This window comes from Choloepus didactylus, chromosome 9 (genome assembly GCF_015220235.1).
Source record: "Choloepus didactylus isolate mChoDid1 chromosome 9, mChoDid1.pri, whole genome shotgun sequence".
Classification (NCBI taxonomy): domain Eukaryota; kingdom Metazoa; phylum Chordata; class Mammalia; order Pilosa; family Megalonychidae; genus Choloepus; species Choloepus didactylus.
In genome coordinates this window covers 105,753,865-105,780,335 of record NC_051315.1, presented here as the reverse complement: position 1 = coordinate 105,780,335, position 26,471 = coordinate 105,753,865, and the positions used below count along the sequence as shown (strand labels likewise).

Here is a 26,471-nt window from a genome sequence, read left to right as displayed (position 1 = left end):
TTTTCTGAACATGATCTTTTCTAGGGTACATATAGCTTCAAACCATCACAGGGTCTGTTTCAGCAGGCTCCAGACCACTGGGCTACTACAGACTTTATCATTGCTTCAATTCTCTGAACTTTCCTGGTGTATATCTCCCATCCTCTAGCATGCATACATATTACTGAGGCATCTTGGTTGTTTACTACTTCCTCCTCACCAGGTCCAGTCATCAATGTAATGGTCCAAGTTGATGTTCTGTAGATGCTGGACTATATTATGACAGAGGGGAGGCTTGACCTAGCCTTAGGGTAGAATAGTTGACGTATAATAGTGTTCCTGCAATGTGAAGGCCAACTGCTTCTGATTATTTTTGCTGACAGGAATTATTTTAAAAAGAAATCACAAAGTCAAGAGCTCAATACTGGATGTCAAGGGCTATGTTGATATGCTCCAGAAACGATACTACAGCTACAAATGCATCTGCATTCATCCACAGAACCATATAGATCTTGAATTAGCCAAATAGTTTAAATGGGTATATGCTAGGAATCACCACGTTTTTCAGTTCTTTGATGATATCACACTAATTTTTATAATTCACCCAGAGATGCTTTTAGTTTACTGTCTTGGCAGAGACAGTAGTCTTAAGGCTACACAGTCCACTATGGTAGCCACTTGCCACACTTAAGCTCTGTGAGGCTAACAATAGCATGAAACCATTACCAACCCCATGTCTGAAACAGCAAAGGAATCAAGAGGTCAGTGGAATTGAAAGAGCTGTGGAAGTAAGAGAGAGTCTTGATCACTGACCTTCAATAATGAAATCCCACTGCCAACCTGTGACTTGGGAAACAAACACTCTTACCTCACTTTCTTTCCACCCTCCAGTCTCTTGCTGATGCTTCCCATGAACTGAACCTAACCGGAAGCCAGAGGACAAAGGTGCCTATTGGTAAAGCCAATAAAATTAGCTTTCTGCAGTAGCAGAGCAGAGCAAATAAGGGTAAAAAATGACTATGATGGCCAAACAGAGAATATTCCACACACTGACCAAAATTTAAGAATTAATGCTTATGATTACTGGTATAGGAGTTAAGTTTTGTGTAATGATTCTAATTCTAATTTCTGTTGGTATGAATATTATTTATAGGAAGTATTTCCTTCTTTGTTTTACTTTTTTTAATTTCTTCTTTATTATTGTGTGTTATTAATGCCGCAATGCTGCCTCGTATATTGAAGGCTTGAAAATTTTCTATCTGAATTTCCATTTAGTAGCTTGATAAAATGAGCCCAGCACTGGTATGCATTTATGTTTCTTATATCTGTGATATATGTATATATACACATACACACATTTATATACTAATTTTTACTTTTTACAGTTTAAGAATGCAAAGCACTTAGGAAAAAAAGTCTGTAATACAGTATCCATTCAATAAATACTAGCTGCTTTTTTTGTGTGTGGTCCCTATACAGGCTGATCATTTTCTATTTGGAGCTCTGCTTGCAGATTCTACATGCAGCAGAAACCAGTAAAGTCTTGTTTAGTTGTATAGTCCCTATAGTTAGGTGATCTACAGATAATATTTGGTATCTCCTGAACTCTCTCTAGACTCTAGACACTGTACTAAGCACTTGCAATGAATTATTTCTTCTAATCTCACATAACCCAATGAGGAAAGTGGGTACCACAGTTAAAATCTTTTTATTGGGTCTGAGCAAAACCAGGTAGTTAATTGATTAATTCTGAAATATTGTTCATTCAGGAAAAAAAAAAAGATTCAAAGTGAAATGATGCAGTGTAAGTTTTGCTCAGATACATGGCAATAGTCAATTTTTTGTTTAATAAAAGCATTTCCATTTATTATGGGTTCTTCAGAGATAGTCTGTTTGTTTTAAGGCTGATGTTTCATTTGAATTCTTTTATTTTATAGAGGTATGTTTTCTTGGCTAAATTTTAAACATATGTAGCAATTGCAACCCTCTTTCTACTTTTGTCTTTTTACAACATTCAAAACAAAAGGAATGAAACATTATTTTTTTACATGTGAAATTTAAATGACATTTTAAGGGTAGGTGAGGGAAGGTGGTGAGAGAAATAAAGAATTTGAATATGTGAGCAACAACAGATCAGCTGAAGATCACAATCAAATTTTTAGTCCAATGAGAAAATAAACTGCACTTTAAAAAACTATGTCACAGACATGCCATTAATTTAAGATGTAGGAAATAAATGCGACCGGTCTGTACAACTTATCCTATTTGATAACCTTGAAATTTACCACACAAATCATCGAATTTGCTTTACATAAATTTATAACATAACATAGTGTTTATGTGACTTTTTAATGGTGAGTCAGTGAATCAGGGCCCCTACTACAGAAAGAATCTTTATTGGTTTTTTCCCGTAGATTTTCAGTTTAACAAGTGGTTATATTCCTTTCATTCCTAGAAATTTGATTAGTATGCTTTAAATGTTATTCATTACTCCCTTTAATTCTCTTTATTATACCCAATACTTTGGAGAAATAGTATTTTAATTAAGCCCTGAACCCCTATTAATCAAAATAATTCTTAGCATACTTGTTATTAAAAAAAAATCCAGAAGGAACTAGAATTGCATATTTTTTCTAATTAGCATTTCATTTATACTTTTCACATACTTTAATGCTGTTCCCAAATTAAAGATTAAAAGAGAATAGAATATAGATTTTAATCTTTGCAAAATTACATAGTGTGTATGTTATACATTTCTTTTCATAAACTGTAAAGATTAAAAAAAATAAGTACAACACTTCTCACATGGTCTTGAATGTTTTTAATGACATGTTGGAAATTCAGCCTTGACTATGGGATTATATTTGGATATTCATCTATAGTAGAAAGTTGTACCAACCAACAGGCATTTTTAAGGTTTAAGCTATGTTTCCTCAGAAAAATTGTAAGAAGAGCTAGCTTTCTCCTCATCTTCATATTTCTTGAAAATAAAGTTCAACGTAGTATCTGTTTGGATTGTGATGGGGCTAATCTTTAGCCATACTGTTAAAGAAATAATTTAAAATGCTCTGTTTTTAAATTTACTCACGAGACAGTCTATCATGAGGATAGTATGCCCGCAAACATATTGTCATTTCTTACTCAGCTGTTCATCCCCACAGCCACATCAAAATCCTCCTTTACCTTAAATTGCTGGCCAATCAGGAATTCATAAATTGAAATGTGTTCTTACAGTACATGTAGCATTTGTAATCATTTTCTTTCCCAATGCACCCTACATCCATCTTGTTTTTTTTTTTAATTATCTTCCCTTTCTCTCTTGCTTTGCCTTCTCTTCAGTTTCTTTTGTTCTTCTCATAACCTTGTTTCCCTAATTATTCAACCATTTGTTTCAATATTTCTTCACTTCATTTTTTGTAGTGACTGAAAAAAATGCATAAGTTCCTTCAGTTTACATAACATACAACAATTTATAAAAATGGGATTGCTGCAGGTTCTAGCCCTTTGAATATAATAATAGTACCAATCATTTTGTGAAATGAATGAAGAACAAAAAAAGTTGAAAATTGGCCATATGATTTTTGTAATAAATTATTTTCCCAGTGACAGTAGGTTAAAACCAGATCACCACAACTCTATTCTACCCAATTTACCTAAAAGATCAATTTAAAAAAAATACTAATCCATGGACCAGCATAATGATAGACATCATTGGATTACATTATGCTGGTTCGGAAATTGAATCTGGGGTAGCTCATTCATAGTAGTAATGGTGCCGTAAGTATAATATAATTTGTCCTGGAGGCTTCCCATGAGAAGGAACTGCTTTCACCTGATTGTAGACCTGGCACTTGGCCCACTTTCTATGTGATCTCCCAAGTGTGGACTTTCCCCATTCTCAACCCCTCCTTTCCTTCCTGGAGGTGGTTGATAGAGGTGGATTACACTGATAATTTCACAAGCAGTGTCAATTGCACACATGCTTTGCATAACTGTGCTGTGCTGATTTCACCCATCAAGTCCTGACACTGATGCCCTTGGTACCTCTTGTTATGCTTTGCTATAAACACTGAAGAGGGGGATGGAATTAGTACCATCACTCCTGACCTTTAAACCACATTTAAGGCCCTGTCCATTGAAATTTGACCATCAGGGAAAAGCCACTTTCAGTGAGACCATCGGGTAAGACAATACATGTGATTTCCACCCAGTAGAAACCTTTTTTTCCAAGCAAATAATCATTATATATTGACTCTACCTTATTATACTTATTATATGTTCCTTATAAAAAATTTTTTTAAAAAAATCTAATAGCATATACAATCTCATCTTTTATAAATAGCAATAGTCACACTTCTTTAAACTTTAGACTTATTTCTAAAAGGAATTATTAAAGAGAAGTCTTTTTTCTGTACCCCATAGTTATTTGATGTAGCTCTTTTCATTTTGAAGAAAGGGCATTTATTATATCAGTTTACTGTTGGAATATTTCCTCCCTACCTTTCCCTAATCTCATAGTCTCAAGAGTTCCAGAGAAATGGACAAAATTCATTGAATTTCTTTCTCATTCTTCTGAATTTTTTACAGTCATTGCCCTCATTCCAAAGTTTATGCACCCCCAAGTGGATGTTTCTGTGGACAGTTGTAAAATGTGTCAATTTCATGTACATGCTTTCTCTTCCAAGTTGCTGTATCTGCAGAACTGGCATGTTTGGAATACCATAGCAGAAATGGAGAGGCTATATGCCAACTTCACTATTCACCCAGTATCCAAAAGGGCATGTCACACTGTTTCTTTCTTTCTTTCTTTATGTGTGTGTTTTGGAGGGAGGGGGGTAAGCCAATCTCCATCCTCCCCTTTTATCTTTTCTCCTTCATCTGTGTTGGTGAGTCTTGTTCATCCTCAACTTGTACTCATCTTGCCAGATCTTGAAAGAAAATTTCCATATGGTAGAAAATCGGGCAAATAAAAACTAAGCATTTTTCATTATATGCATATTAAATACATTTAGAATATAATTAAATTTTTATTTAAAGTATCATAAGTCATCTATCAGGATGGTATTCTTTTAAACTGTATAGAAATATGGTGATAATAAGTGTATAGACATGAATATAAAAGACACTAAATTCAGCATCTCAAAAGTAGAGATCTTGGTATATACTGTTTTGCATCTCCATCCCTTACTACTGTATTAAATGAATGAAGGAAGGAGTGGATGCTTCAAGTTGAATATTCTTACATTGACTAGAAGGTTAGTTTTTTAAGATTAACAGAGACCAGTGTGGTTATGTGTATCCTGGTAGATAAGTATCTGTCCATTATAAAAATGTAAAATAATGACTAATATTTAATATAATCTTATTTTGAGCCAGGTACTATTTTAAGTACGTTATTTTCAGGTTTAAGAGACTGATGTTACCTAACATCCCCATACGCAGCATAGAGTAAACCTGGGGTTTGAACTCAATCTGTCTCACTTGAAAATATATATTTTTTCATATGATCTCTTATGTAAAGCTTTAAGCCTCATACTTTTACCTTATTTTCCCTTTTTTCTGTTTGTTATATTTGCATTAGATATGTGCGCGCACACACACACACACACACACACACACACAGAGAAAGGTGCTTCACATAAAACTAAAGATTTGTACCCTGCTTTAATAAAGAAACGCATGTTCCATCATGCTTGAGAAGATACAGTACTTAATAACAATAATGCTAAAAATAATATAAATTATCTTTTTGATAGTACTTTTAAAAAATTATGCTCTGATATAGTAAAATCTTTCCATTTTGTCTGCATATGCACATTTTATACAACTTCTGATATATTGAGGAAAACGTGGGATATAAGCTTAGGTCTGCCTGGCTCCAGAGCCCATGTTCTCAATCACTGTACTCTTGCCAGAATGTTATTTTTTTAAAACAACAACAATATCAATTTAAATCATGTCAGTCTCTGCTTACAAATTTAATGATTTTCTGTTACACATAATAAAATCACGTACTTATCGTAGCCTATGTAAGTACTTCATGATTAGGCCTGCTCACCTCTCCTGTCTAATCTTATACCACTCTACCCTTCATTCTCTGTCCTCCTTGCTACCCTTAGGTCCTTTTGTCCTTTCCTACCCCTGGGCTTTTGCTCTGGTGAACCTTGAAGTCTTTACCTTAATCTCTTTCCCCAGTTTTTGGCATGGCCACCTCATTGTCTTTCAGATATTAGCTTCAGTGTCATCTTCTTGGAGACAGTGGCCGTCCACAAGCACCCTACTTAAAACGCTCTCTTGGTTTCTCTCCATCTTGCTGTCTTTATCTGAATGTTTTTGCAAAGCTTGAATCAGAATCTGTGATTATCTCAAATGTAAGCTCGGTAAGGTCCTGGATGTTCTCTGTCTTATTTATTAATGTGTCCCCAGCTGCTCCTGGAACAGTTTCTGGCACATAATAGATAATCAGAAACTATTTGTTGAGTAATTGAATGGAAACATCCTTGAGATACAATGTATTTCTTCTAAAATTCACAGAAAAGGAAAGGAAAAAAAAAACTGATTTTTATAGGGTCAGCTAATGCATATTTTTCAAGTTCATGAGTCACAAAAACAGTATGCATTTAGATGTTTTTTCTTAAAATTAGATGTGGCTCAAGACTGCTCTTTTAACTCACTATGGACAATAAACATAGCAGACCTGAGTCATGGCCTCTCTTAATTGTAAATCTTAATACCATGTGGAGAAACCCCAAAAAGCTCGTAATGAAATGACATTTATTCATTCAACAAATATTTCTTGAGTATCTATGTTCCAGGCATTCTTCTAGATGTTTGAGACAGAACAGTAAAGAAAAAACTGATCCTACCCTTCCTCTTGTGTAGCTTACAATCTAATGAGGGATCATAGTGAGCAGTAAACATAATAAATAAATTTATAGAGTATGTTAGAAGCTACGTGTTACAAAAAGTTGCCATTTTTTGAGCATTTACTATATGCCTCCTTGTTAAATCCTTCATATGCCTTTTAAAAAAATTTACTGCAAAAATGTTGAGTTAGGTTCAATTATTTCCTCATTTGATTTAATCCAGATTTCTCACACAACTAGTAAGTGTTAGTGCTCATATTTGAAATCCAAATATTATGGATACATATACATATATTCTTTATGTGAATACTCCATACATTAGAGGTTATCTGCTTCCAAACTGATTAATTTTGGACCTTTTTGCTGTCCAAATTTCTTGCTTACTTGTAGCTGGGTTATAATACTGGGAAAGTCAGATGTGGAAAAAATAGTCTGAAGAGAGAATACAAATCCTATCAAAAGGGAAAAGTTTATAGAGATGGATTACTTTTATGATGAATGTTTTGCACATTTGTAATATTGAAAAAATACCAAATATATTTTTTGTCTTGTATCTTCTTGGATTTCTGCTGCGGTGTCTTTGTTCCTTTATAATTTTTTGCACATTTTTAATTTCTACAGCTCCTTTTTTTATACTCATCAGTCAATCAGTTAGTTAAATTATTAATTGTTGTATTTGCCATGAGAGAAGTGGACATCCCTCTGAGTTCAATATTTTATGAAAATTGTGTTTATTATTATGGTTGTACCTACTACATTGTAGGCACTTAGCAAATATCCGTGGTATGAAAAAATGAATTGGCCTATATATCTTTTTAACACTGTTGAGAAAACTCTGTGGGATTTAAGCATTGTATTTGAAATTATTTTATAAACAAATATAAAAATAGCCAGTAATTATGGCATTTTAGGTGATAAAAAGAATCTTGAAAGCATAACTGTTACACTATCAAAATATTTTAAAATGTTAATTTTGTTTAACTCCATTTTTATTTTAGCTTACTTATTTCAGGAGTTCAGGTCAAGAAATCTGATGAAAACCTATTACTTAAAGTGATAGAAAAGTAGATGCTAGCAATCTACACTCTTATGAAAATAACCTTATGTGAGACTTTTCTTTATTGAATTGTGCCTATTTTTTTCCACAATGAGCTGAAAATAGAAAGTACATTATTTTGCTTTCAAATGCCTTTGATGTTTTTTATTTAAAGTCTATCCTATTTATGAAGGTTTTTATTTAATTAAAAAATTCATGTTATATTATAAAGCACATGGAAATGCTTGAATGTTAAGTAATGTAATTTCTGTCTTGTTCACTGCCATATCCATAGCACCTAGAACCTAGTACATAGGACACTGTAGTGCTCAATAAATGTTTGTTAAATTAGTGTTATAGGGATTATATGTTCTTGCGCAATACTTGGCAAATTCTATAAAAGAACAGTACAGTGCACCAATGCTGGCAGTGTGTACCTGTTTTATTATGGTACAGTGTATCCACAGAAAAAATATTTACTTTGGAAATTAATATTTATTAAAAAGGAAAAATAGTTCTGTAGTGAATATAGGGAAACATTGGGTTAAACAGGTTTGTCTGCTTCCTTTTTCAGTTAATCTGAAAGCCAAAAGAACCTTTGATATGCTCATGTACTTTGTGAATCTCTAAGAAATCCACATTAAATATAGTGTTTCACAGACTTATTTGGGCATTTAATATTCATCCCAACCCCACCTCCACTGCTGTTGGTAAACTCTGTCTAGTGATATAAAAGTTATTTTACTACAGTATTTCTTGACAGACACCTAATGATACTAAACTGAGTATAACAGAAGTTCTTTGAAAAAATAACTCATTTTTCAAGAAGGGTTCTTTTTCCTCTCTAAAATGTTCTCTTATCACTTAAATATTTTATCAGAAAAATTCTAGAGTTATTAAGAATCTAGTCATAAAGATTGTGAGGAAAATAGATGTAGGTATTTACCAAAAAAAAATCTGTATCAGGCAGAATTAAAAAAAAATAGAACAGTAAAATAAATCACAATGGGAAAAAACATCAACAGTTTTGATCTCATGAAAATTTAAAATCTTCAAACATCAAGAAAGCATAACAAATTTAATATTTACATGAAATAAGTCAGACAGGGTTATTAGCATTAATATATATGAAGATTGAGCAAATTGATGAGAAAGCAGCAATGTGGTCATAACTGATAAGTAGGAAAATGTAATGAATAAATACATTGAAAGGAAGGCATATAAATGTCTAATAAATGTGTTTGTTTAATGATGTTTCACTAATGCACATTTAAAGAAATACAAATTATATTATATTGTCTAGCACAGAGGTTCCCAAACTTCCTTGATTCACAATACCCTTAGTGTCTCAATAATTTTTCATAGTGTATTTTGGCCAAAAACAAATACCCAACAGTTTTGTTTATTAAATAGTTAGCCCTAACCTACTTAATAAGTATTTCTGTCCTAACAATTTAGTAGCCATTTAAAAAATAATAATCACAAGTTGAAAGTAAAATAGTGTTTTGTTTTGTTTTTTATTCTTCAATAGCCACAATTATTTACTAATGGGATTCCACATCTTGTCGGGCACTGCACAACTTCCCAAATGCTGGAATCAGATTGAATACCACCACCTCATTTCCTGCTGCGTATTGTTTTTCACACAGTACTTGCCCTGTATCACAGCAACTGCTATAACCCAGCTTCACCAAGATATGATGTCATTGAAAGTAATGTAGTGTGATCTAATGTTAAAACTGTATGCAAGAACTTTTCATGGTTTTCTAACAAGGACCAAAATCATTGTCTCCCTCAAAAATTTAAAATACTCCGCAGTGTCCCTCAGAGTTTCCTTCAGTGCCCTATAGTTTCTTGGTACAGTTCAAGGACCACAGGCCTAACAGATTAGCAGAAAATTTTATTTTAATGAGACTGCTTATTGTTGGTGAGGGTCTGGTCAAGTAGCTCTCTCATGTACTACTTGTGAGAATATAAATTAGCAAAATATTTTGAGGGGAGGCACCAGTATAGCAATAAGGATCAAAAAGCTTAAAATAGCTCATACTGAATTCATATAATAAAACAGCTCACTAATTCCAACTATATCTTATGAGTTCTAAAGTACTGAAAAAAAATTATGTCAGTTGCCCTATATGTCAGAGCTTATCTTCAGATTAGTTTATAAGTCTATAAACAATTGCCAGTAAAATCAGATATCAGACTCCATTTTTTGCACAAGAAATATCTGTAGAAAAAATAGATACATTTGATTTTATAAAAGGAAAATGAATGTGATATATACATAATATTCTATTGCTGATTTTATATATGCTAGGACAAATGGTAAATATATTTTCTCTATATAGATATGTGTATCATTGTATGTTTCTATATGTGTAAACATACACACATCTATTTAAAGGACAATACATTTGCCCTGTGTATCAGTGCTATTGCAATTTGTTTTATAGGTTTCATTAGAAAAACTCTTGAAGTGACGTATTTCAAGAAAATGTAAGAAACCAAGACTTGGTCATACTATATACTTTCATAACACACTCTGCATTGTGGTAAACTTTCCAATTTCAAAATTCTTTATGGCTCTGCAATTTGCTCTTCTTTTTATGTACACATATGGGGTTTTTATGAGGAGTATAGGATCAGGTATTTCTTATTTCTAATTCCTTCTAAAGATAGATGGAAAAAATACCAACAAATGCAAGCAAGATTTATTGTAATGGAATAGTTGGTAGGATTGTCAAATTTTCTTTCCTGAATCTTCAATGTGTAAATCATTACTTAGGTCAGTAATGTATATCTACATCTTTGACAGATGATATCCATAATTTTTCCTTTCTTGCTAGTGTAGCATTTTTGTGAGGAACAACATGTCAAAGAAAAGACTGTATGTTAAATGTTCATGTAGTTGGTAATACCCTGCTATCTTCAGGGTCCTTAGTATTTTATTTTAGCTCATTTTCTAAGAATCATATTTATAACAAACTTTATTTCTGTTACCTGAATCGCATTGGTAATAAAACTTATGAAGTTAGTGTAACTTTCTTGATATTCAAATCAATTAAAAGATATTAGTGAACTTTTGCTTCCAACTATGGTGAAGTATCAGGATCAGATTTACTTTCCTGCTTTACACACAAGAACACCAGACAATATATATTAAATGATTTTTAGACAGTTAACAGACAGTGCAGGACTATCATCCCTGAGAGAAGGAGAACAAAGGTGCTGAGTCTTATAATTGCCCCAGTTTATTTTCTGGAGGAGTTTCCAGGCCATAGCTCAGGGACAGCAAGCCCAAACAGTGCTGGGCAGTCTTGCTGAATTGAGGAGACAGAGATCAGAGTCCAGAAAGAATAAGGTGGTTAGAGTTTGCAGGGAAGAGTATCAGAGAGAAGGCTGCTGCATATAAAAAGCTCTGGATATTTACGGAGTCCCCTTTACTCTTTGGCTAAATACTGGTCTACTTATATTTGAGAGGAAACTACCTTAAGCTAGTAAAGGAGACACCAGAAAGCAGTAGACCAAACAATTCCTGGGGCTCAAACAGGACTAGGAATAGTTCATTTTTACCTGCCAAAGTAGAAAGAACTTGCAATGTTTGGGGCATTGAGTAAACTCCTGAGAAGGGTATTGCCTAAATTAGCCCTGCATACTCTGGGCCTGCCTTAACAAAAAATAAAAACAAACTTCAAAAGGATCAAACTGATCCCAAGTAATATAATTGCATACTAAAACAAATATTTTAAAGGAATACAACAAAATCTAGAATGCACTAATGCAAAGTTCACAATATTCATCATCCCATTAAAAAATTTACAGATATTCAAATAAGAAATAAAATATTACCCATAATCAGGAGAAAAATCAGTCAGTAGAAACAGACCCAGAAGTGATCAAATGATAGGATTAGCAGAGAATAGCATGTTCCATATGTTCTAGAATATAGAGAAAAATGTAAACATGATGCGAGTAGAAGTGGTGCTTAGAGGAAAATGTATATCATTAAATGCTTATATTAGAAAAAAAGAAAGGTCTCAAACTAATGATGTAAGCTTCCTTTTTAAGAAATTGTAAGGGTAGAAAAAATTAAACCTGAAGCAGGCAAAAGGAAGGAAATAATAACAAAGAAAACTAGATCACAGTGAAAAAGACAACAGAAAATAATAGAGAATAATCAATGAAATCAAAAGCTAATTCTATGAAAAGATCAGTAAAATAGATGATCCTCTAGCCAGACTGACCAGTATAGAAATAGCACAGTTTACCAATATCAAGAATGAAAATAGGACAACACTAAAAATCATGTAGCTATTGAAAGCATGATAGAGCAGTGTTATGAACAAAAACTTCAACAACTTAGATGAAATGGACAAATTTCATGAAAAGTAGAAATTATCAAAACTTATTCAAGAAAAAATGGATACTCAGAAGAGCCCTGTATTTATTCCAGGAATTGAAATTGTACTTAAAAAATCTTCCTACAAAGAAAACTCCAGACAGTCTCATTGGTGTACTATGTCAAACATTTAAGGAAGAAATAATACTAATTCTTCCAGAAAATAGAACGAGGAAGAATGCTTCCCTATGAATTCCATGTGTCCTGCATTATCCTGATACCAAAACCAAAGCTATTACAAGAAAAGAAAACTATAGCAATAGCCCTCTTGAACATAGATGACTTAAGATCAGGAACGAGGCAAGAATGTCTGCTCTCAACACTTCCATTCAGCATTGTGCTGCAGGGTTTAGTCAATGGAATAAGGCAAAGAAAGAAATAAAAGACATGCAGATTGGAAAGGAAGAAGTAAAACTGTATTTTTAGGTGATACAATCACCTATGTAAGATATATTAAGGAATCTACTAAAAGAACTGAGTGAGTTTATTAAGGTTGAATTTACAAGGTTGATATAAAGATATTAAGTGTATTTTAAATGCTGGCAATAAACAATGGCAAATTGGAGATAGAAAGCAATGTCATTAATTACAGCATCCAAAAATATTAAATACTAACAGATAAACTTAAGTATATATGTGCGGTTGAGGTGGACATGTGTGGAGGAAGAGAATTGACTGCAGAGGGGCATAAGGAACCTTTTTGAAGTGATGGAAATTTTTTATTTCTTAATTGTGGTGGTAGTTACACAACTATATACACTTTCATACTCCTTAAATTGTACACTTAAAATGAATGGATTTTATTTTATGTAAATTTTATTTCAATAAAGCTTTTTCAATAAAGCTTTTTGAAAAATAAAAATCTACATGTATTATCACCCAAAAGAATTCAGGGACAGAGAATACTTGTGAGGAAGATGGTTGGTTGGAAGTGACAGTGTAAAACATGTGATTGAGCCCTATTTGAATCTTAGCAAGTCAGGAAAGTGACAACTCTAAAGCAACTGCTTTCCCTTTCCACCTCTCTTTCTGTCGTTTTTCCAAGAGTTCTCAAAGTTATAGCTGAAAAAAGATGAATCAGTGGATTTAGCTGTCTTCTGACAACGTATTCCAGTTGGCACTTAACGTGGTGTGGGAAGTGGAAAAGATAGTCCAACTCCCACAATCAACATCCTGGCAAAGCATTTATCTTTTATAGTGGAGATTATTAGTTCCCATGCTGTTATTTCTAATGTGAAATAACACTATAGCTCTCTGAAAAAAGCAGCAACACAATTTACAATCTAAGGGAAATTGGTCAATTACTTGCATTTTACAATTCAGACACATAGGTCAGTTTGAAATAGAATTGATGCAAAGTTTAGGTGAAACTGGATTGCTCCTCAAAATAAATGATCATCATTACAATAATAAACTCACATACTAAAATAAATATTACTTTTTAAAAATTATTATCAATAGTAAATTTAAATGTAATTACTTCATCCAAGGGTTTTTCAGATTTTATTCCCCAAATTACAAAGCAAAGTTCATTTAAATTTCTCCAATATTAAAATTAAGATCAGTATAGTAGGGTTAGGAAAGATATTCTTCACCTTAAAAAGAATTTTTAACTTGGTTCCAGACTTAAGAGACCATAGTAATTTATGATTTTCAATAGAGCTATTGTTTTTCAACTTCAATATAGAAGCAGTCCCTGAGAAGCTTGTTAAACATGAAGACTTCAGGATACCACCCCCAGAAATTAGAGGACCAGCATTGGTCCCAAGAATCTGCATTTTAACAAATGCTCTAGCGAATTCTCATGTGGATAGTCTACAGTCCACATTTTGAGAAACACTGCAAAAAAGTTATGCTAAAGTATATGTGGTGATTATAGGTAGGAAATTTTGTATTACCATGACCAGTTAAATAAATATAGAATAGAATAGATAAGAGGTGTGCAATTTTACATTTCCACAAACTACACTGGCTTAAAAATACTGAATTTATTTTTTGGTGGCTAGGCTTTCTATTTCTCTCCATGCACCTATGTCTACACAAGTATAAATCTATAATATCAAAGAGAATGGGAAAGAATAGAACAGCATCCTGGAGGAAGATGTAAAGCAGATAGCATGGTAACAGACTTAATAAAACAGAGGAATCTGGAAACTTTAGTAACCACAGAAGGAAATAAAGGATGAGTAGCAAGCTAATTTGTACCAAAGAATCCTGAAAAAAATCTCTGAGCTTGGAGTAAAAAGGACTATTGAAGGCAAGGTTGAAGTTCCAAAAAAAGTATTAAGGAGCTGGTCAAAATCTGTATTCAAAATAGACCTACAGAGTCATTCTCCCAGACTTTGTGGCAAACCAACGAATCTTCCCTCACCTTACAGGAAATAAACACTTATTCCTTGGAGAAATTGATAGGTTCTGATTTAGAGATTCTAGCAAAGTAGAGGGTGGGGATAAAACAAAAGATTTAAAGCAGGGAGATTATTAAAAAAAAGACTGTGATTGAAAATGTAAATCCCTGGCCATAGCCTTACTTCCAGAATACTGATATCCAGGCTCATATTCCCCTTGAGGCTGGAAATTGGAGGCATCTCCTCTAAAGAAATCAAAAGGCACCAGAGAAAAGACCTATGGATACTAATATTTGGGAGTCTGATGATAATAAGGTTAGTTCATTACCTACCCACCCTACAGTGCCCCATAGATCACAAACATCACTTATACTTCCTGAGCTTCCATTGAGCTTTGTGGTGCCTCACGCTTAAGTGTGAATGGACAACAAATGTTCAGTCACCAGACAGTTGAGGAAACTCCCCAATACAGAGAGCAATATAAAAAGGAAAAAATAAATCTGAGGAAACAGATGTTATACCTAGAGAAAATAATAGGTTTAAACTTAAAATCATGGTCAAGTAGATCAAAAAAGTCATTGCACCCATGAAATAAGAGCAGGGATATTTTTTTAAAAGAATAACAAAATAGGAAAAAGCTTACACAAATTAAAATGTAGATAGCCAGAAGGAAGCATTCAGTAGAAAGATTCAAAGATAAAGCTGCAGAATTTTTCTGAAAGTAAAACAGAATGACAAAAGAATGGACAATATGAGAAAAAAGAGAAGAAATTTAGAGACTCAATCCAGAGTCTAACATCAAACAACAGCAGTTCCAGTAAGTGAGGACAGAGAGAGGTAGAAAAAAAAATTTGACAATTGTAATAATTATGTATATTATCTCTATATATTATCTGTATACATGTGTTATATGTATACATATAGAAATTTTTATATGATGTATGTGAAATAGTATGTAATATACAACCATTATATATATAACACTTCTCAAGAACTGAAGGGCAAATATCTAAATTAGAGACATTAGACCAGAGACACATAATACAGATTTCAGAATTTTCAGAATGCCAGGGACAAACAGAAGGTACTAAGAGTTTTCAACTAAATAAGTCACATATAGAGTTATACTTGCATCAGACTTTTAAAAAACAATTTTGGCAGTTAGCATTTCAGTGGAACAAACCTTCAAATTTCTAAGGGAAAGCTGCACTGCTATGAGTCTGGATTATTAGGAGAGTGTTCACACTAGCACAGAAGGGTAGTGAGAATAAAAAGACAGTTTTGTGGAGGAAGATCATTTTGGATATCTTGAATGTTGGATCTCAGTGGGCACTTGGAAGTATAACTTGAACCGCATTCATTCAGCAAATATATATTGTCTCCTGTAACTACCTAAGTATTGTTAATTCACAATTGAGTAAAACATGATCTCTGGCTTGGTGGAGCATTGTCTGGTATTGGAAAATAGATTGCAAGTAATTACAATGGAATTATAAGTAATATATCAACAGGGTACGAACAGAGTGCTGTCAGAGTCCAGAGGAGAAGGTTGTGTCCTTATTCTCTTTTCTTGATTATATGGAAAGGATTTACCATGATCATGTTTAATAGGTTTGAATGATGAGTAAGAGCTTACAAGAACAGGAAATTATTCCAGGCATTATGTGGACACTTGATAGAAATGAGATCTTAATCTAGAGAAAAATGAGGAAGAGTACTATACCAACAGAATCTGGTGGATCGTATATATTTACAAGGGAGGAAGAGGTTGAGAAATCAGTGTAGGTAGGAAACAGAATCTTGTATCCCAGAAGCTAAGAGAGGAGACTAAAGAAACAGAAGATTTGGTAGTGACCAAGAAATTAGGAAGGATTAGAATTGAGAAAATTCCACTTGATTTAGTGCTTCTGAGACTATTGATAACTTTGCAAAAAATGTTTCTATAATATTAAAATAAAGGTATATCACATGGTGAGATTGTGTAATAATAATGATGATAATATTGACCATTATAAAATAAAATTACTTGTGTCCTTTTCTGTTAATGTGTTATATATATTAGCTCCTAATTTATATATATATTATAGAGAGCAGCTCATCATATATAGGCAGCAAGTATCGACAATGTTTTCATGAACTTAAATTTTAAGAAATATTGTCAAGGATCTGATGGAAATGAACTTATGAGTATCGTAGAGCCATTGATTTTGACAGACATTGTTGCTGGTCTTTGAAAACAATCTTTGAAAGAGTAGTAAGGCAGACTTTGAAGGAGCTAAACTAAGTGAGGACAAATAGATAGAAATGATGATATTTTCCAGGAGTCCTGAAATAACACACAAACACACGCACACATACACATAAGCCATGTTCTGGCTAACTTCTATTTCTTCTTCAGTTACCAGCCCAAATGTTCCTACCTCAGACAAACCTTCTGGTCAAAGTTTCTCAAACTAAATTATGTTCTCCATATTATACTAGCATCTCATTATTTTGCTTTGTAGGCCTTAACACAATTTGTAATATATTGTTTGTATATTTTTTAAATTTCTATTTTCCTCACAAAACTGTCAGTTGCATGAATTCAGGAACCATGAGAATTTGTTTTCAACTTTTGATTCCAGTCTCATCACAGTGTTAGTCCATAGGAGGCTTTTATTAAATGTGTACTGAATAAATGAGAAAGGTTGAAGGATAAAGGGGAGCATTTCCAGAGCAAATTTCTTGGAGATAGAAGAGATGTCAAAATCTAACATGTCGAGGCGGGGCAAGATGGCAGCATAGAGAGGAGTGGAAGCTAAGTAGTCCCCCTGGAACAACTACAAAAAACCAGAAACAAGTAGTAAATAATCCAGAATAACTGCGGGGGGACAAACGAGACCATCCACTCATCATACACCAACCTGAATTGGGAGGAATGCCCGAGAACACAGCATAAAATCTGTAAGTAGAACCTGCGGATCCAAGTCATGAGACCCCCTCCCCCATAGCCCAAGCTGCAAAGCCTCGTGGTGCCAGAGAGAAGCTCTCTCCCAGAAAGCGAATATAGCTCAGCTGAGCTCCAACTGGGGTTTTAAGTAGCGAGTGTGAACTGCTCACTACAGGTACGAATCCCCAAAAAACAGACAGAGGCTTTGGGTGACAACTGACCTTGGAGAGCCGGAGGGTCGCCTTGGACTGGGTCTGAAGGGGACTATCTGTTTCTTTTTCGGCTCAGTGGAGAAAGCCCCAGTCATTTTCAGTTTCCAGGGCTGTGACTCGGGGAAGGGTGGAGACAGCACAAGTAGAGAGCAAGACCATTGAAATGCTAATGACCTCCACCTGGCGGGTCTGTCTTCTCTAGGAGGAAAGGGGTAGGGCCCTTTCCATTCAGAACCAGACCCCAGAGCCTGGGGGAACAGGGCTACACCTCCTCACACCAGTCAAGAATTAGAGGCTAACAGGCATCACCTGCTGGGCAGAAAAGCACAGTGACCTGAGGCATCAAAGGGTGGAGCAATTTTCTAAGACACACCCACAGGGAAACCAGATACTGAATATTTCTTCCCTCTGGGACCTGAGCCTGTTCTGGTCTGGGAAACCCTGATTTGGATAACCAAGGAAACCATGCCTAGACAACAGAAAATTACAACCTACACTAAGAAAAACAAAGTTATGGCCCAGTCAAAGGAACAAACGTACACTTCAACTGAGATACAGGAATTTAAACTAATGCTAAATCAAATCAAAAAGTTTAGAGAAGATACTGCAAAAGAGATAGAGTCTGTAAAGGAAATACTGGGCATATATATGGCAGAAATCAAAAGTTCAAAAAAACAACTGGTAGAATCTACGGAAATGAAAGGCACAACACAAGAGATGAAAGACACAATGGAAACATACAACAGTAGATCTCAAGAGGCAGAAGAAAACACTCAGGAACTGGAGAACAAAACACCTGAAAGCCTACACGCAAAGGAGCAGATGGAGAAAAGAATGAAAAAATATGAGCAACGTCTCCGGGAACTCAAGGATGAAACAAAGTACAATAATGTACGTATCATTGGCGTCCCAGAAGGAGAAGAGAAGGGAAAGGGGGCAGAAGCAATAATAGAGGAAATAATTAATAAAAATTTCCCATCTCTTATGAAAGACATAAAATTACAGATCCAAGAAGCGCAGTGTACTCCAAACAGAAGAGATATGAATAGGCCTACACCGAGACACTTAATAATCGGATTATCAAATGTCAAAGACAGAGAGAATCCTGAAAGCAGCAAGAGAAAAGTGATCCGTTACATACAAAGGAAGCTTAATAAGACTATGTGCGGATCTCTCAGCAGAAACCATGGAGGCAAGAAGGAAGTGGTGTGATACATTTAAGATACTGAAAGAGAAAAACCGCCAACCAAGAATCCTATATCCAGCAAAGCTGTCCTTCAAATATGAGGGAGAGCTCAAAATATTTTCTGACAAACAGACAATGAGAGACTTTGTGAATAAGACACCTGCCCTACAGGAAATACTAAAGGGAGCACTACAGGGTGATAGAAGACAGGAGTGCGTGGTTTGGAACACAATTTTGGGAGATGGTAGCACAACAATGTAAGTATACTGAACAAAGATAACTATGAATATGGATGAGAGAGGAAGGTGGGGAGCATGTGAGACACCACAAGAAAGGAGGAAAGATAAAGACTGGGACTGTGTAACTTGGTGAAATCTAGAGTATTCAACAATTGTGATAAAATGTACAAATATGTTAGAAATGAAACAAAATAAAGTTTTAGTGGCTAAGAGATTTAAAATGGAGTCAAGAGGTCATTCTGGAGGTTACTCTTATATGTTATATAAATATTCCTTTTTAGTTTTTACTGTATTGGAATAGCTAGAAGGAAATACTTGAAACTGTTGAATTGCAACCCAGTAGCCTTGATTCTTAAAGATGACTGTATAACTATATAGCTTACACTGTGTGACCATGTGATTATGAAAACCTTGTGGCTCACACTCCCTTTATCCAGTGTATGGACAAATGAGCAGAAAAATGGGGATAAAAATTAAATGAATAATAGGGGTGATGGTGGGGATGGTTTGGTGTTCTTTTTTATTTTAATTTTTATTCTTATTTTTATTTTGGGGGGAGTAATGAAAATGTTTAAAAATAGATTGTAGTGACAAATGCACAACTATATGATGGTACTGTGAACAACTGATTGTGCACTTTGGATGACTGTATGGTATGTGAATATATCTCAATAAAATTGAATTTTAAAAAAAAATCTAACATGTCACCAAGTATGTGGATTTTTGGAGATAAAGGTTTGGAAAAACTGTGGTTATACTTTTAGAACAATTACTGAAATCACTGTTAAACTCACAAAGAAGAAGGATGGGATGAAGAGGAAGGAGTGATGTTTCAGAATAAATAGATAATAAAATGAGAGGAGCTGAAGTAAAACAGATCGGGTAGACTTCAAAAATGAGGGTGGTAAAATAATGAGTTGAAAGCAGTAAAAGTACACTGTCTTTTCCTCCTTATCAGGTGAGTTGGGAGTTTTTAGAGGGTTGTGAGCCAAGGGGAGTTGAAGGAAATCATGTTTCAATTAAATTAAGAAAGTATAAACATTGCTAGTAGGAATAAAGTAGAAGAAAGTATAGGAAGATATTTTCACAGTAAAACAAAGGTATAGGACACAATGCAAAAGACTAATCTCAGGGAAGATGAGAGATGACTGAACTATTTTACAGTGGGCTAATAACTACAGTATAAGTGCTTGATACATATTAATGGTTAGTTGACTTGTTCAGTGCAAATTCATCACTATTTCTAGAGTAACGGCACAGAATAATTCAAAATTCAGTGATGGTAATAGGTAATAGCAAGAACTGCAATATGAGTCTTAGATTGCAAGTATGTGTAAACATATTAATGTTATTTCACTAAATGTTTTTGGCTAAAAATATTTTATTGTACTTTTCTATGTTCTCACATAGTGATTTAAACTCTACACAATATATACAGCTGCCTGGTTTCTACTTCCCCAAAATTCTTGTTTCTGAAAACTAGAGAGAAACAACTTTGCCTAATATTTTAAAATAAGACTAATCGTGACCTAAGTAGCATTTGTTTAAGATAATCTACAAAATATATATACATATAATGTTAGTTTTATGTATAACTCAAATATAATCTAAAGTTTCTTTTTTAATCAACATAGTGAAACTTTTAGACAGTTATGAATACCTTGCCTTGTTACAGTATTTCAGTTCCTCTTGTGACCAGTATTATAGCATGGGTTTGTAAGTTGACTAGACTTAGGGATGCTATCCCTGACTCTAGGGATGCTATGAAAAAAGAGTTTTCTGTTCTCTGAGCAAACTGATTCCTATGGGAATCTACTAAGAAACATTGGCCTGACTCATATCTGGCCCTGCAACTGAGAGCTTTAGCACATACCATCTTGTGTTTATGTTGTTCTATACCCATTCAAAACCAAGAATCAAAGCACCCTGTGATATTCTTACAATAGTCATACTTTAAAACATGCCTCTTTCCATACAGGTGACTGTTTTTTTAATCAAAACTTTTAGGTGTATGCATGGGTATCATAGTATTTACCAAGAGTACTAAGATAATTCATTTCCTGAATGTGAGATGTATTGGAAAATGTCAGTATCAACATTGTGTAACTAAATGTCTAGGGCTTCAGTAGTTACTGTTAATAATCCTGACTCAGAGCACCTAGTAGGTTAATTCTTGGTGTTAGAAGAGCAGTGCTGATCAGGGAGAATCTACTTAGAGCTGTCTAAAAATTTTGCATGTATGAAGAGTTGTTAACAAGACGGAAAGGAAAGAGAAACTCTCTGCTTTTATCTGTACTTCATCTCATCACTTCAGTGTTTTTTAAATTTAGTGTCCATGAATAATCTCTTTGTATTAAACAGTAGTATTTTGAGTTATTACATTTTCTTCAGTAAAATTCCCTCCCCTTACTAAGAAAAAAAAAATCATTCTCATCATGTATCTAGGGCACTCCTGATTTGTCTTTTCAATGAGTCAAAGCTGAGAGAGAGAATTGTGTAAGAGTAAATGTTAGTGTTAAGAGTCAGATAATTTGAAGATCAATCATCAGTCCCTCATGGTTTGGGATACAGTCAGAGCATGAATTTGATTCAGTATTTCCTCTATTGTCAGAGATACGATCTGCCTGTCTTCTTGCTGTGTTTTAGTTTTGGTAGAAATGTGTTATCTTTTCTTACCTAAATCGGAGTTTGGAGAAGGAAGAGATTTAAGTCTAGAAAGCATAGGAATGCTTCCTCCAGACTCTGAACGTTACTTTTTAATTTTGCTGAGGATGAGACTGACAGCACACTAACTCTGAGTTCTCTTCACAGTTGGTAAACCTCACAAGTGCAACTACTGTGGACGAAGCTACAAGCAGCGCAGTTCACTGGAGGAGCACAAGGAACGCTGCCACAACTATCTCCAGAACGTCAGCATGGAGGCTGCTGGCCAGGTCATGAGTCACCATGGTGGGTAAAAACGGCATTCACCATTTACATTCATCCTATATTACCTTTTTTTTTTTTGGTGGATAATAGTTCCCTCTACCCTTGAAGCTGAAGATAAAATCATATTCTATTTAAAACAATTTTAGATCACCTTAACTTTCTGTGGGATTATCTTCTTATGGATTAAAAGGAATTGAGCTTTGAGATACTTTGCAAACAAGCACAAAGAGTTTTTGTGATACTCCCAAATTATTTTTAATGACATATGTTTGAAATTAATGTAAGTAATGGCAGCCAAACTTAAATACACCAAAGGAAGTGGTACTGTTTACTAACTTCTGTTCGTTTGGCTACACCAAACTGTTAGAGATGGTTCCACATAAGTCTAAAGGTTTCCAAAAAAAAAAAAAATGAATGGTTTATTTGCATAGTTTTTCATCTCTCTTATGTTAGTGATTGGTGATACAAGTTAAAATTTCTCCTGTCTGTCTTGTGATTATCTGTGAAATTACTGATGTCACTTTCTACATGTGTGGGGAAAAATGTAACCAAAATTAGGCATCAGTGCTACCTCCCTGTGCAAAAATCAAAACCCAAGCAAAATTTCCTGATATTCACAATACACAGTGACAGGAAGACAGCTCCTAAGGTTTATTGACTAATAATTCTCTATATCTGAAAAATTAATGTTAGTAAATCAGCCTTACAAAGGGAAAGTAATGTATTTCAGTTCTTTAGATCTGGGGAGTCTATCTTGTTGTCCTAATTATATTTTTACACTGATTGATTTTATTATTCATAAAAATTCACACAAAAATGTTAATTTACTGGTATGTTTATATATTTTTTCATTCAGGACTGAAAAGTTTTGACCAATATTAAATGGTATATTTGGGGATTGTTACAGTCACTTTTAAAGTATACATATCCATTTAGTGACTTATAGACAGTCGGCGCAAGGATTTTTTTGTGTTTTTTTTTTTCTCTTTTCTTTTCTTATAGTTCTCACTGTAGAACAGTGTTTATTGGGCAGCTACAGATTATTTGTTGTTGACTTGGAATTTTTTCTTTAATTTAAAATATTTATTGTGCTATCCTGAATAATTGAAGTTTTGCCTTGTGTTAAGGATAGTTTATATAATCTAAATAAACAAGTTGAATTCCATTTACTATAATTCAGTCCATATATTTTTGTATTGTTCTCATTATTAGATAACATTTTTTGGAAATCTGTCTGTGTTTCAAGTCTTAATAAATTAGATCTTGCAAGCATGCATTACCTGGGCTTATGCGGGTAGCAAAGGGTGTAAAGCAAAGAGGTTACAACAGTGGACTTTGGAGTCCAAAACACCTGGTCTGGCAATATGACCTCATGTGTCTGAATGTGTTGCTCATAGGCTTGCTGTGAAAATTAAATGTGACTGGGTGTGTAAGTACCCAATAAATCATTCTTTGTATTATTACATTTGAGGGCATTAAATTTTGAGAAACATTAAATGTTCCCTCCCCTGTAAAGTTATGTTACTTATCATAATTGACTTAGGCGTTAGAGAAATTCTGGTCCTGCAAATTATTTGACTTCCTTTATTTCTCATACACTTACTTAGATACTTCGAAATGTTGGTCATCTTCAGAGAAGATTTTCTAAGGTTTACAGAAGACTTTTTAAAAAAATCCTTTTCCATGGGAAAACTAGGAACTGACTAGCATAAAATTGATGAGATGATATAATGAAACAAAATATTTTTGTCAAAAATAAGTCCAGCCTTCTTACGTTTCTGTAGAAGGTCTGAGGAACTTATAATGAGATTCTTTTTGCCTACCAAGCACACTATATTTGTTTGAATTGTTTATTTTAGAGTCGGCTTGAGTCAGGGAGCTAATGGAATTTGGGGCCATGCCTTAGCATCCCAAAATACCTGTGGAAGTACTGTTAGTTTTTCTATGAAGTGTTCTACATAGCAGTTCTGACATTCGATTGTATTGTATGTGTGTGTTGATTAATTCATTTTCTATTCACAGTTATTTATGGTACTCTGTGGTGCATATACACATGAATAAGAAATAGAGTCTCTCCTAAAAGAACTTATATTGTTATAGGGAAGGTAAGGTGTGCATAAATAATTATCATCAACATTTAATTTTCTGATGGCAGATTAATCAATTAGAGAATTAGTGCTGACAAAAAATTAAAACAGGTCTAAATTTGGGTGGTGGTTGGTGAGGGATGGCAACATGTCTTCCAAAAGGTGGGTCCTCAGAGTCAATCCCTTTCTCAGATTCCTTAGTCCTTGACAAGCAAAGGCCCTTTACAGGTGACCCTGAAGCTGGAACAGAGTGGGGGAAAGTAGGGAAAGAGACTGGGACACTGGGTAGAGCAGAAGACAAAGTCAAGGACTGGCGGTTGAAGGCAGGTTTTGATATCATTTGTAGACCCCAAAATTTGTTCTTAAATATTGGCTGTAGTTTTAACCACATAAATTTATATTAATGCCTTTTCATACTGTACATTTTCTAGGTGTGTTGTATTATCAATTTGAGATTATCCTTAATCTCTTCTTTCATTTATTAACATGTCTATTGGGAATTGACTATATGAATAGGAATGGATACCTGCTATTGAAAAAAAATGTTTGGGTAAAATGCCACTGGAGTTCATCATTTACCTTCATATACATAGCCTGGCATATGTCTTCTAAACAGAGCCACAATGAAATTCAGCTTTCCCCCCATTCCCTCTTTTTTCTATCCTGCTACATCTTGCCTAATTAATTTCTTTTATTTAGCAGTAGGTTGGGGGTTGCCATCACTGTCATTGCCATATTTGAGCCTAATTACTATTTTTTTTTTCGTATCTTAGAGTATTTGTATTTCCTAGCCTTTTTTTCCCAAAACATATGCTTCCCCATGTTTGCTCTTCTAGTGAGGAAATGTTTGAAGTAAGAGAGTCATTCTTTTACTTCATTCAAGAAACATTTATTAAGACCTTTATATGTGCCAAGTTCTACAGAATGTTCAGGAGATATAAAGATAAACAGATCCAACTTATTCCTTAAACTTATGTTAGGAAATATACACATATTCTTAAAAGATAAATAAACTTAACCAAGGCTCTAATAAAGGTGTATATGTAATTCTCCAGGAGCACAGATGTAGAAGTGACTTCTCTGTCTGGAAAACTTTTGAGATACAGCAGTGTTTGAACTGAGCATGAAGGATGAATAAAAAATGCCTAGATGGGGACAGGACACAGAAATGTGCTTTCTAGGAGATAAGTTGCCTTAGGCAAAAGCTTGGAAGTATGAAATAACTTTCACAGGCTCCTGTATATTGAGCATAGTTAAAGGTAAAGGAGTGGTAGGAAATGAGACTGAAATAGTAGGCTGTAATATAAAATTTATGTTAACCCAGTGTTTGAAAGTGTAACTATTGAAAAGCTTCGAGGTAAGTAAATTTGTATCTTCTAAAGAAAAATGCCACCAGTATTGAATACAGGATAGATGCCTTCCTGGGACAAGAGGTGGGATGTGAAGAGACTGGGAGTGAGAATGCCAAGAAAAGATGAAAAGACAGTGGCAGGACAAGAGAACAGAATTAAACACTGAAGGGATATTTAAGAAGTGGTATAAAAAGTTCTTAGTTAATGTTGATGTGGGTTTTGAGAGAAGGGGAGGAATTTCATGCTTCATAATTTTGGAAATAAAGATAATGAATTGGGTTTTATGGCAGATTATTTATATTATTTGAAAGTTATCTCTATGCTGATTTTTCAGGTCTGTTCAGCTTGAAGTAAAAGCTTTAAAAATCCAACTATGTAATTACCTTTTCCCTCCTTGCCCAAAGATAAAATGAAAGTGTGAGCCCGAAAGACAGTGAACTTTAAAGCAAGAATATATCTTCTTTGGCTTATGCTTTGGATTATTTTTTGAAAGGGAAGTTCTTTATCCTAAGTACAAACTTCCTAGTAAGCATCTTTGACTTATTTCCATAGGGTGACATCATTTCCATCATTAAATCTTTCTGTAAACATGTATTGAATATTTACTTTTGGTTTCACAGCATAAAAGATACTAGACATGAAGTCAAATAAAATGTAATCCCTGCCCTAGGTTACTAACTAACTATTGGAAGAATAGAAAAGTGAATCAACAATTAGAGACTCTGATAAGCATTATGGGAGCATAGAGGGGAGACATCTGAATCTGACTTGATGTCCAAGAGGAATTTCCAGGGAAAGCATATTTGGGTGGAGTTTTGAAAGACAGGGTAGCCAACTAAGTAAGTATAGAGAAGGATGTTTCAAATAGAGAGAACAGCATGTGTGAAAAATTGGAAATGTAGAAGAGTAT

At 34.1% G+C, this 26,471-nt stretch overlaps 1 protein-coding gene across 6 annotated transcripts in view; it reads left to right on the top strand.

The window, feature by feature from the left end:
* Nucleotides 1-26,471, top strand: part of IKZF2 (IKAROS family zinc finger 2) — a 166,352-nt gene that overhangs the window by 122,074 nt on the left and 17,807 nt on the right. For all 6 annotated transcript variants that reach the window (XM_037848590.1, XM_037848591.1, XM_037848589.1 and 3 more), the window contains one exon: nt 22,006-22,143. In XM_037848590.1, the coding sequence (XP_037704518.1) occupies nt 22,006-22,143 (138 nt within the window). The remainder of the gene's footprint in view (nt 1-22,005; nt 22,144-26,471) is intronic.